This window comes from Anomaloglossus baeobatrachus, chromosome 4 (assembly GCF_048569485.1).
Source record: "Anomaloglossus baeobatrachus isolate aAnoBae1 chromosome 4, aAnoBae1.hap1, whole genome shotgun sequence".
In the NCBI taxonomy this organism is placed as follows: Eukaryota; Metazoa; Chordata; class Amphibia; order Anura; family Aromobatidae; genus Anomaloglossus; species Anomaloglossus baeobatrachus.
This window is the reverse complement of record NC_134356.1, coordinates 404,579,467-404,592,473: the sequence shown is the minus strand read 5'-3', so window position 1 is coordinate 404,592,473 and position 13,007 is coordinate 404,579,467. Positions and strand designations below refer to the sequence as shown.

The following is a 13,007-nucleotide window of genomic DNA, read 5'->3' as shown; positions in this document are numbered from 1 at the left end:
AATTATGGAGAATTAGTGATGAAGTGTTACCTTTCCAAAGCTTCCCTTTCCAAGCATTTTATGCAATACAAAGTCTTCAAATGTCACTTTAATGTGGCTGCATGGCTCTTCTATCCTCAGTGCCGATCCAACTGTTCTCTCTTCATATTGAAGCTCTTCTACCGGTGACTCCCAAGAAATGCCTTGAGACTCTGGTATACACAGATTTAGAAGGAAATGTAGCACGTAGGTCACTAATAAAAATAGACTGTACAAATAACAAGTATAAAATAGTCACTGTGTCAGTGCACACATATTGTAAGAAGTCAATCACATTGCTAATCACACCGTATATTGCTTCTATGTCATCGTGCCTTGTACCTTTCTTTACAGATAATACTACAGCTTGATCTTGAAATGCGCTCCTGTCACCAACTTGAACAGGTCCTTCTCTGCGGATATGTTCAGATTCTCTCTGTCGCCTACCCTAGGATCAGAACAAAAGTATACCACAAAATATTTATTATTAGACAACCTCTCTGTAAATGGAATCTCACACCAGGGATTTCTCACCTAATCTGAGAGCAGCATGAAACAGAGACCCTGAATTCCAGTGATGTGTCTTTACTGAGCTACTTGCTGTAATTTTAATAAAATCAATGTTTTATCACCAGGACATTATTACTAGAGTAAAACTATTGCAAAGTATTCCTCAATATTCAAAAGCACTGTATAACTCCGCCTCAACCACTGATTAGCAACTTTCTGCCTATGCAAAGTGCATACAGAAAGCTGTCAATCACGGTCTCTGCCCATACATTATGCAGCTCTCTGTTGGGGTAGTGAAAACGTTGTGAAAGATTCCCTTTAAATAATTGTAAAGGCAACATAGATTTGAAAAGAACATCCCAATCATTATGCATTGATTGGCTTATTGTATACTCCTGCCTGAATATAATCATAAATTGTGTAGTAAAAAATATATGTATAAGAAATGTTCAACATACTATAAGATTTCTCCTGCTCTAAAGCATCACCTATGAGATCACATAGATATCCCCTGTGGTGTATAAATGGGGATTTTTTTTTTTCCATTTGTTGCTTTCCATATTTTATAACTAATTCTATATACATACTTTAAACTAGGGCAAGTACCTAATCAGACATATCAACAACTATGTAAGTAATGAAATGTTTAAATAAGCCTGCATTGTAAAGGAACACATGATCCCACGGTGGGCACTCCCTATGTAAATTGTGATAAATTTGATAAAACCGGCTTCACTTTTACAAAATGAGAAATAGCAATAAATGGGAATCTAAGACTGAGGTAACACGACTTTTATCAAAACCATCCGCATGTCAGTATTGTGCAATCCGATTCCCTTGCATGAGAGAATTGGAGCACAGGTAAGGAGAAGATGGAGAACAAAATTTCTCCATCTTCTCTATTCTGTGAGTCTGCGTAAATCGAACTGCACTCGGATGATATCCGAGTCTCATGTTTTGCATGCACCCATAATCTTAAATGGGTTCACGTTGTCTGACATACACTGCTGCTTGCAGCATGCTGCGCTTTTTTACTCATGCCAATGTAGAATGGCGCGTAGTGATAGTCATGGGAGAGGAATTGACTCTGGCAAGCTGCATGGAATAAATGGTACTGGCTGGGTGTGTGGACTTGTGCTATGTGGGCTGTGAACCCATGCAGGCTGCATACTGCCACTGATGTTGGCTGGTCAGGACCTGATGACAACTTATACTCAAGAGGAGACCAATAGTTAATTTCAAACAATATCTCTCTACTCAACAGTCCATTATTTGCAACAATTTTACACTTCAGGGCACATATCTTCCAACACGTTACAGTTCTTCTACAAGGCACATCCAGACACAGTCCTATTTCCCCCTGGGTTGCTTCAGATCTTACTGGTCTTTTGAGTTCTAGCACAACCGAGCTCAGTGTTACAGTACAACTCGTGATGATCAATTTTGCTTGCAGCAGCTCCATGTCTAGCCTCCTTACAGGGGTCCCATCACCGTGGTCAGAGTAGAACTTGTCGTGCATGGAGGTTCGAACCGTTGAGCCTGTGCTTTGCGGTGGGTTTATCTGTCCAATGAGCCACAGCAGATACACCTTTTCTCTGGGTATTTTTCATCTGCTATCCTCTATTTAGTCTAATAGGTTAACAGATTTTTTCATTTACTCATTTGTCTTTCGAATGTGGCTATGAATAACTTCCCCCTACTGGTATTTCCTGTTGGTGATATTCTCATGTGGATGTGCAGCCATACTGCTGTTGCTTATTCCAGATAGTGAAAGTTCAGCTAGGGTTTTATCTCTCTGCTGTTTATGTTTTTCAACCTGCACCTATCCTCTGTTTCTAGTTAAGTAGTAGGTGGTATACTCTCTGGCAGTACGTACTTTATCATTTCATTTGGTATTTTGTGGTTTGTTTTTACTCACTCTGGGAACCCTTTAATCTCAGCACTACTTCCGTTCTGTAGGTATATTGCACTCTGCCCTTCCCTTCAGTTCCTTAGGGGTAATGGGAAGCACTCAAAGGCCTTTCGGGTAGTATAGGTCCGAGTAGACATTGCTTAGTCTGAGGTTAGGGCTATTCCATCCCACACAGGGACCAGTAGGGACTACCAGATCCAAATCTCTAGTCTGTGCAGGAACTGGTTGGGTCAGTTGCTGTATTTTCAGTATTTTACCTATTTAACCCGTGTGAGTTGATTACACAAACACAACACTTGCACTGACAGAAGCTTGGGGAGAATCTACTACGATAAACCAACTTCAGTCACACACTAGTTAGGATAAACCCGTTAACTTGACGGATAATGGTCCTGAACACTAAAGTCCTGTTCTCTGGCTCTGATTGTGTGGGGCCGTTTGGTTTGAGACCAGTCTCTCATGTCAACTCTGTCCGCACTCTGTCTCAGTAAACTCTCAAGGTTCGCGCTCTCTCATCTCCAGTCTCCTTTCTTTCTTTTGTTGTCACAAGCCACCCACTCTATGCGACCTTCACAATTGGCAAACTATACGTTTGTAACTACCATTCACTAGATCTCCATACCTCAAACTCAATCACATGAAGAGTCTCTTACCATATCAACCAACACCTCTCATTGTGGGCTATTCCCAACACTTAACTGTTGCTTACCTACGGTATGGTAGCTTTCTACACAAGTGCTATGCCATACTTCTCATTACAAATTATCAACACTACATAATACAGGTTACACTATGCATTACATAGAAACAGATCACACTCTACTTCACAGTACATTACAATTCACATTAGATATCATACACAAAAGATGCAAGACATTATTCACAGGACACTTCACAACAATACAATGACACGATTGGTGTCTTCAGGAGCAGGAACCTGACAGCATTAGTCCACCATTCTTACACTGAATCGGCATGAGAAAAAAAAAATCGCTCACCAGGACTCCCCCATTGTATAACATTGGACCGAGTGCTGTCTGATAAAACATTGGATAGCACTCATCTGTTATATGCTTATGAGAGCCCTAAAACTTTTCACGCTCATATTGGCTGAGAAGTTAGAAGGCAACTTTTCCATGTTCTGTTTATTTTCTTTTGTCCAGTACTGAATACTAAACTTTCCTTGCGGATGTTTCTCCTTCATTCTTCTGGCAAATGTTCTTGATTTTTTTGTGAAAAAAGTCAGGATATAGAATGTACAGTAGTAACTTTGGTTCAGACCATTTTCAGCTTCATGAACACATGAGAATGTAAATGCTATTGGAGCGACCGTAAAGCTTTCAGGACTAATTACCTGTTGTGTGCTCTCAATCATTGCCAGCGCCTCTGCCATCAGCTTCTGATTAACCCCACATAGGTTTGCTACTTTATTTTCACACTTGTGATGAACATTCATACTACATTCTTTATAGAAAACAAGAAAAACAATGATTATCATTTCTAGAATAAATCACTAGTATTGAAAAATCTGTTGTATTAGAACTTTAACCAATTTAACAGATATCATGGCACAATTATGAATGGTTTTTCCAAAAAATGAAAGTTAGGCTATATTCTCTATGTTCTCTTTGCTTTGACCTTCACATGCAAGAGCATGGCAATGAAATGCCCTGTAAGGCTGAGTTCACACGTCCAGTAATCATCTATTAGAGCGGATCCTGCAGAGATCCATTAGGAAAAAAGTTGTGCGAACACAACTTTTCTGACCGTTGTTAAGTAACTGATGACTGCTGGATCCATTTTTTTTTTACCAAGGCAGTCAATGGAGAACGGTTAACGGATTGCTATTTTGTCATCCGTTATTCTTGCATTTGTAACAAATCCATTTTTTTCTTACAGGAGCCGTTTCCTATGGAAGATAAATAGCAATTCGTTAATGGATTTCTTCTCCATAGATTCCCATGTTAAAAAAGACGGATACGGCAGAATTCATTTTGCCACTGGATCTCTGCAGGATCCATTCTAACAGATGATTACAGGACATGTGAACTCAGCCTTAGAATGGTTGTGCTCCATTCATTATCCATGGGACTGTCAGTGATAGCAGAGTGCAGCACTCGGCTTTCTCTGGCAGTCCTGTAGACAATTAAAGGAACGGTGTTACGCATGCACAATCGCTACTCTAGTCCAGAGTGCTATCCTTGGAATTGGCTTGGATGCCAGTGGGCAGAGCTCCATACTGAGTATGGGTGATACCTTTCAATGTTGGGAATAAGCCAGCCCAATAATGGCCGAGTGTCCATGTGTTCTTAACAAAGAGCAGGGAATGAGTTTCTACCAGACCCTTCTGGCAATAACTTATTTCCTTCAGAAACAAATGCCCATCCCACTAAAATTGGCAGGGTCAGTAAAATAACATCTACAGGCACCTTAAATGTCAAAATTCACATGCAAGTGTCGCGGGCGGGGAGGGGACGCTACGCTCACCGCGCTCGGGTCCGGCGCTGCTGCTACTGCTGCTCGGTGGCTCGAGCGATGGGCCGGATCCGGGGACTCGAGCGGCGCTCCTCGCCTGTGAGTGAAAAGGGATGGTTTGGTTTGGGGATGTAGTCCGTGACGCCACCCACGGTTTGTGGTGATAATGGGACACCACCGCTGCTCTGGACGGGGATCCCGGGAGCGATGACAGAGAGCAGCTGAGATGTTTCTCTACCCTCCGTGGGTAGGGGGCTTTGGTGGTCCTGGGGCCCGGTGATAGCGACTGGAGGGGTGGATGGCAGGAGTTGGGGAGGTGCAGGGTCGCGGTGCAGCGCGGTGCCAGACGGCACGGTGGTACTCACTCAGCCAATAACGTATATGGAGTCTCTGGTAAAACAAATGGCTGGATGGACGGGTCCCACAGGCGGCTGCGGTGTTTTTCCCCTGACCCCAGTTTGGTAGTGTAAGTCCTTTCCTGCACCTTCTTGTACGCTCCTCCTGTGCTCCGGTTTCCAGCTGGCTCCCCGGTTCGGTACCGGTGGGCCACCGCCCAACCCCGGCTACCTATGGTTCCACCAAGACTGTGTTCCCGGCTCCCGCAGATGGCCACTACCGTCTGCCTGACTGCTACACGAGGGCCCTAGGCTCCAACCTAGGCCCCCGTCTGCTTCTGCCACTCTGTACACCTCCTCTCCCCTCCTCTGCCTGGACTTGTCTCTGTTGTTTCCTGCCTCAGACCAGCTAGACTCCTCTGTGGGCGTATCCATCTGCCTGACTCCGCCCACCTGGTGTGTCTGTCTGAACCCGAGGGAGGAAATCAGGTCTCACTGGAGATGACTGCTGTGACCTGCTGGGGGTGGGGGTGTGTGTGTTGTTACCTGTGGCCCCTGGCTTGTCCAGGGCGCCACACAAGTACAGTACAATACATGTCAGTAAGGTTTTACAAAACCATATTGAAGCTTTTTGTGTTTTTTGTTTTATGACTCTTGCATGTACAGTATGTTATACATATATTATTTTAATATAATACAATTACACGCATACACAGTACAAAGAAACCAATATCAATTTAGATAGTTAAACCTTTAAATAAACATTCCTGGTAAAACTATGCAATGTCTAATGGTGGAAATAAGCTAAAGATACTATCTGATAAGGTCAGTTAGGCTACGTTTCCAAAATGCGTTTCATCACGTTTTTGATGCTGCATATCTATGTTGTATCAAAAAAACGCTGCATTTTACAGTACAAACAACGTGGATGGGATTATTAAAAATCTCCTGCCCACTGTGCTTCTTTTTTACGCTACATAAACTCGCCTGCGATGAGTTGTTACAATCCACAGCTTGTCAATTTCTCTTGTGGGTACCCTGAGTTTTCTGTGCAGAATAGACTTGCATTATATGTGGAAAATCCAAAGGTAAAACGCTCGTGTTTTTATTGTGTTTCTGTCGCGGGAAGAGGAGGGGGCGCTGCGCTCTCCCACTGCTCGGGTCCGGCTGCCGCTGCTGCTGCGGCCGCTGCTGCTCCGTGGCTCGAGCGATGGGCCGGATCCCGGGGACTCGAGCGGCGCTCCTCGCCCGTGAGGGAAAAGGGGATTGGTTTTGGGGATTTATTGTCCGTGACGCCACCCACGGTTGTGGTGATTGTGTGGACACCACCGCTGCTCTGTATAGGGATCCCGGGAGCGGTGACAGGGAGCAGCAAAGTTGTTAGTTCTCACCCTCCGTGGGTAGGGGGTGGTTGTCCCGGGGCCCAGCGAGGAGGTGTAGGATGAGGGATGGCAGGGCCGGTGCAGGGCTTGGTCAGGTGCAGGGACGCGGGGGCAGCGCTGTGCCTCACGGCACGGTGGTACTCACTCAGCCTGAGACGGTGACAGAGTTCTCGGTAAAACACATGGCTGGAAAGACGGTTCCCACGGACGGCTGCTGTTGCTTCTCCCCGGTAGTTAGCGGTGACTGTCACTTTTCCTGCACCTAAGTTCACTGTTGGTAGCGATGGATTCCCACCGGTAACCCGCTCCCCGGCTTGGATATAGGCCGGAGGAGCCCCTCTTTGCCCGCAGGCACTGGCCCTGAGAAACTGGTGCCTTGGCGGTGGCGGTGTCTCTCTCCTACGGTTGGACTGTTGCCTTCAATCGGGACTTAGTTGTTGGGAGACCCGTAGGTCCCCTTCATTGACGGATTTGGCAAATTCACGGCGACTCCTAGCCTTGCCGGGATCCGAAAGGCCCCTGCCAATGGTGCTGGCTTCTCTTCGTATACCGTTCCGGTATCGCCGGGCCACCACCCGTCCACGGTCCTTTCAGCAACCTCCGATCAGCCTCTCCTGCAGACGGTCACCGCCATCTGCTAACCTTGCTGTTCTCAGTCCGGAGCACACACCCGGACCAACTTCAGGCTTTCTCAACTGTCACTTTCTCTTCCACTTTAACTCCTCTCACTTGCTCCTCTACCACTTCACTCTCACTTCAGACTCTGACTAATCTGATCTGCTTGGTTTTCCCGCCTCCAGGGCTGTGAACTCCTCGGTGGGCGGAGCCAACCGCCTGGCCCACCCCCTGGTGTGGACATCAGCCCCTGGAGGAAGGCAAAAAGGATTTCTGGTGTAGCTTTGGTGTACCTATCCGGGGTGTAGGGTGTGGTGGTGTTATGACCTGTGACCCCTGGCTTGCCCAGGACGTCACATTCCCCCTTAGCAAAATGCAGACCGTCCGCGGGCTGCCCGTCCAACACCGGTTTTATTTTTCTGAAAAAAAGAGATAAAAAACGGTAACACATACAAGTAGAAGAACATCATCCCACAGCGGGAGGCACTTTGCTTAAACGTTACGGTAACATTTCAAACGGTTGCTGCTGCCGCTCTCTCCCACCCAAGTAACCTGGCCCTGATGCTACCCCTAAGAAACAGGCAGCACCCCTTGACCCCAGTCCTGAACCAAGTCACCCGAGCGGGATCTGTCCTTCCCCTCCAGAGGGCTGGGCCCCAGCCTGCTCCACTGCGGGCCCTCCCTCCAATCTGCCTCTCCGGAGGCGGTAACGGGTAGCTGCAACAAAGCATTTTTTTATTTACAACCCACTAATGTTTGTGGTTGCCCTGCAAGTTCTCGGGCCTGTTCATAGAAGTTTCTATGCATAAACTGTGGATGGTCCCCACGGGGACAACAATGCCAGCAACGGCCGGTTCCAAATCACGGTTGCAGACAATCAGGTTAACCTTCGGTAATCATTTTCATTTTCTTCAAAAACTTTTCAAAACTTTTTAAACACACACACAGGTGGTCCCAACGGGGACTGTGCAGCGGTGCTCCGCTGCCATCACTCTGATTCTTCGACATCACCTGAGGGAGGGGGTGCGGCGCTCACACGGGCCTCCTGGCTGCCCCTCAACTTTGCATCCAGCGCAAACAACCCCCTCTCCCCGCAGTGCCGGGTGTACTGTACAAGGTCCCCTGGCATCAGGTTGCGGCCTGGGTGCTCTTCTGGTAGGTGAGCATTCACATCCTGCCGGGCTATAAACACTTCGGCCTCCAGGCCCGGTTCATAAATGAATCCATAGCCCCGGCGGACATCAAACCACCACACCTGCCCCTCGTACAGCGGTCCCCGGACACGGAAGGTCGCTTGTCTCAGGCTCTCCTTCTCCCGTATCGTACGGACCACCATCTCCGCCTTCCTTCTTTCTCTTTCCTCGATTTCCAGGCCCAGCGGTACCGGCTCCCTGTCCCAGTACGGCGCTGCTGCGAGCTCTGGCGCACGGGTCGGGCCCCGCGAGACCTCTCGGACACTGCCCACTACTGTTGATCTGGGCGGCAGGTCCCGCGGTGACTTGGCCTTGGACGCCACCTTGCAGCGGCAACCCGGCGCAACCTCAGCCGAGGTGTGGGGGATGGGCACAGGGGCTTTCCTCTGCTGGGCCTTCGGCACGGAGCGGACTGTCGACTCCGGCTCGGGGGGTTTCTCGGGGGACGCCTCCGGTTCTGACTTCGGGGCTTTCCACGGCAGCACCTCCGGTCGGCTACAGGCTCTGGCTACAGGTCGGTCCGCCTGGGCGGACATGCTGGGTATCGCTACCGGTTGCGGTGGTAGCGGGCCTAGTGGCGGGGTCACGGCTTCCGGGACAGGTGGCGAGGGAGGTAGCAGGGCGAGAGGGTTTAGACCGGGTCCCGCAGCCGCGATGACCGGCCCTTCAAAGACATCGGGGCGTGGGTTACTCACCCTCCCTTCCACAGCTTCCTCCTCGCGTCTCCGCACGGTCGCTATGACATCCGCCATGTCGGTCTCCCACTCCTCCATGAGGAGCTGCATTTTGACCTGCAGCCTCTGGTAGAGCTGCGCGGTCCGGATCTCCACCCACGCCGCGGTTCCAGGCGCGGGGGCTACGGTGCTTCGGGACGGCATCCACATGTTGCTGGCGGCTTCTCCCAGGAACAAGATGGCTGCAGAGTCCTGGCGTCCCTGCCTTTATAGCCGCGGCTACATGCGATCAGTCGCCATTTCGTCCCCCTTAGCCTCTTTCCGGCCCCTCCTTTATCGGGCGGGGTTTTGGCCTTCGCGCCTCCGCTACTCGAGAAGACGCTCGAGCGGGAACTTTTCGCGACAAAGATGGCGACTTCCGAAATTTTTCGGCCGGACACCTCCGGCGGTAACAAGGCGCACCTCTACCCAACGGCAGAGTGGTAAGATCCTGTTCGTGACGCCAAGTTGTCGCGGGCGGAGGAGGGGGCGCTGCACTCTCCCACTGCTCGGGTCCGGCTGCCGCTGCTGCTGCGGCCGCTGCTGCTCGGTGGCTCGAGCGATGGGCCGAATCCCGGGGACTCGAGTGGCGCTCCTCGCCCGTGAGTGAAAAGGGGATTGGTTTGGGGGATTTATTGTCCGTGACGCCACCCACGGTTGTGGTGATTGTGTGGACACCACCGCTGCTCTGTATAGGGATCCCGGGAGCGGTGACAGGGAGCAGCAAAGTTGTTAGTTCTCCCCTCCGTGGGTAGGGGGTGGTTGTCCCGGGGCCCAGCGAGGAGGTGTAGGATGAGGGATGGCAGGGCCGGTGCAGGGCTTGGTCAGGTGCAGGGACGCGGGGGCAGCGCTGTGCCTCACGGCACGGTGGTACTCACTCAGCCTGAGACGGTGACACAGTTCTCGGTAAAACACACGGCTGGAAAGACGGTTCCCACGGACGGCTGCTGTTGCTTTTCCCCGTTAGTTAGCGGTGACTGTCACTTTTCCTGCACCTAAGTTCACTGTTGGTAGCGATGGATTCCCACCGGTAACCCGCTCCCCGGCTTGGATATAGGCCGGAGGAGCCCCTCTTTGCCCGCAGGCGCTGGCCCTGAGAAACTGGTGCCTTGGCGGTGGCGGTGTCTCTCTCCTACGTTTGGACTGTTGCCTTCAATCGGGACTTAGTTGTTGGGAGACCCGTAGGTCCCCTTCACTGACGGATTTGGCAAATTCACAGCGACTCCTAGCCTTGCCGGGATCAGAAAGGCCCCTGCCAATGGTGCTGGCTTCTCTTCGTATACCGTTCCGGTACCGCCGGGCCACCACCCGTCCACGGTCCTTTCGGCAACCTCCGATCAGCCTCTCCTGCAGACGGTCACCGCCGTCTGCTAACCTTGCTGTTCTCAGTCCGGGGCACACACCCGGACCAACTACAGGCTTTCTCAACTTTCACTTTCTCTTCCACTTTAACTCCTCTCACTTGCTCCTCTACCACTTCACTCTCACTTCAGACTCTGACTAATCTGATCTGCTTGGTTTTCCCGCCTCCAGGGCTGTGAACTCCTCGGTGGGCGGAGCCAACCGCCTGGCCCACCCCCTGGTGTGGACATCAGCCCCTGGAGGAAGGCAACAAGGATTTCTGGTGTAGCTTTGGTGTACCTATCCGGGGTGTAGGGTGTGGTGGTGTTATGACCTGTGACCCCTGGCTTGCCCAGGGTGTCACATTTCCGTGGCAGAAACACATCAAAAATGCATGTAATCCACACCTAAGAGTGTCAATACTGAGAGGTTTAAAAAACAAAGCAGCTTTATTTCACCCCTTAAGGACAAACCCACTTTTGTACTTAATGCCCAGGCCATTTTTTGCAATTCTTAGCAGTGTCACTTTATGAGGTTATAACTCTAAAATTTTCAAACTTATAATTTTTATGACCTTAGACCAGAGAGTTTTGTCACACAAAATATTTAATAAATTACATTTCCCACATCTCTACTTTACATCAGGACAATTTGTTAAACTAATTTTTTTGGGGTTAAGAAGTTAGAGGGGTTCAACTTCAAAGTTCATCAGCAATTTCTAATTTTTTCAACAAAAATTTACAAAACCATTTTTTTAGGGACGACATCAAATTTGAAGTTACTTTAATGGGCCTAATTGAAAGAAAATACCCAAAAGTGACACCATTATAAAACTGCACCCCTCACACTGCTCAAAACTTCATCCAGGAAGTTTATTAACCCTTCAGGTGCTTCACAGGAACTAAAGCGATGTGGAATGAAAAACAAATATCATTTTACAAAAAAATGTTGCTCTAGCCCCAAATTATTCACTTTTAAAAGAAATAACACAACAATATGGACCCCAAAATTTGTTACCCAATTTCTTCTGAGCGTGCTGATACTCCACATGTGGTCAGAAACCTCTGTTTAGACAAATGGGAGGGACTGGAACAGAAGGAGCAATATTTGAATTTTGGAACATTGGTTGAAATAGATTGCCGGCACCATGTTGCATATGCTGGGCCCCTAAGGTACCTAAACTTCAGAAACCCCCCACAAGTGACCCCATTTTGGAAATGAAACCCCTCAAGGATTTTATCTAGGAGTATAGTGAGCATTTTGAATACACAGGTACATCACAAAAATGTTGCTGTAGTAGCAAAATTTAACTTTTAGGCTATGCGCTCACGATCCGGTGATACCGCGTCTAGGACGCAGTGCCAGCTCCCCTGAAGAGATGTAAGTGCTGTCCACGGGAGAACGCAGCTACCTCTGCCGATGATCCGGGTTCGGGCCGCTGTGGACTTTAGCTCTATTCTCCCTGTGAAGAATATTCTCGTCTCTGCAACATAAAGTGACATGCTGAGGTTTGGGAAGTTGCACCGCAGGTCAGTTTATGCTGCAGAGAAAAGAAGCACAGAGGGCAGGAGATTTCTAAAAAGCCTTCCACTGCGCTTGTACTGCACAACATAGCAAAACGAAGCTGAAACACTCTGCGTCCAAAACGCTGTAAACCCTGATTGTGAACAGGCAGCCTAAAAAGATATGATGGATGGATAGATAGATAAATAGAAATAAAAACACATATATAATGTCCTACCCCCTGCATAATCTAAGCTGGCACCCTTTAGTGACTTTTATGTGGCACTAAATGGTGCTTAGCCTTGCATTTAGGAAAAAAATAAATTAAAAAAATGACATGGGGCCCCCCATTTTTGATAGCCAGCTAGGGTAAAGCAGACAGCTGCAGACCCCAGCCATCAGCTTCAACTTGGCTGGTAATCCAAGTTAGAGATCACAGCACACTATTTTTTTTAATTATTTATTAATATATAATAGAAAAAAAATGTGGCGTCCCCCCCCAAAATTGGATTACCATCCAATGTAAAGTGGACAGCTGTAGTCTGGTATTCTCAGAGTGAGAAGGCCATGGTTATTGGCCCTTACCAGCCTAAAAATAGCATGCCGAAACCGCCCCAGAAGAGGCGCATCCATTTGATGCGCCATCCTGGCGCCTTGCACCAGCTCATCCCGTTGCCCTGGTGCGGTGGCAAATGGGGTAATATATGGGGTTGATACCATCTGTGTAATGTCACCTGGCATCAAACCCAGAGGTTAGTGATGTCACGGTGTCTAAAAGATACCTGAAATCACTAACCCAGATAGTAATAAAAAAAAATAAAGATGACAAAAAAAATTTTATTTGAAAAAACAATCCAACACATTCTCTCTTTCACCAATTCATATAAAAGAAAAAATCCGGTGTGCCGTAATCCATTTTGGAGATCCCACGACGACTCTAGACCTTCCTAAATATAGGAGGCATGCTCAGAGAACGTATCCCTCATTTTCTGAAAGAGCAAGTTCTCCAT

At 48.5% G+C, this 13,007-nt stretch overlaps 1 protein-coding gene across 1 annotated transcript in view; it reads right to left on the bottom strand.

The window, feature by feature from the left end:
• Window positions 1–13,007, bottom strand: part of PRKCQ (protein kinase C theta) — a 125,189-nt gene that overhangs the window by 53,923 nt on the left and 58,259 nt on the right. Inside the window, exons 8-10 of the mRNA XM_075345325.1 lie at window positions 3,795–3,904; window positions 361–466; window positions 31–191 (exon numbers count right to left, since the gene is read on the bottom strand). Coding sequence (XP_075201440.1) covers window positions 31–191; window positions 361–466; window positions 3,795–3,904 — 377 coding nt within the window. The remainder of the gene's footprint in view (window positions 1–30; window positions 192–360; window positions 467–3,794; window positions 3,905–13,007) is intronic.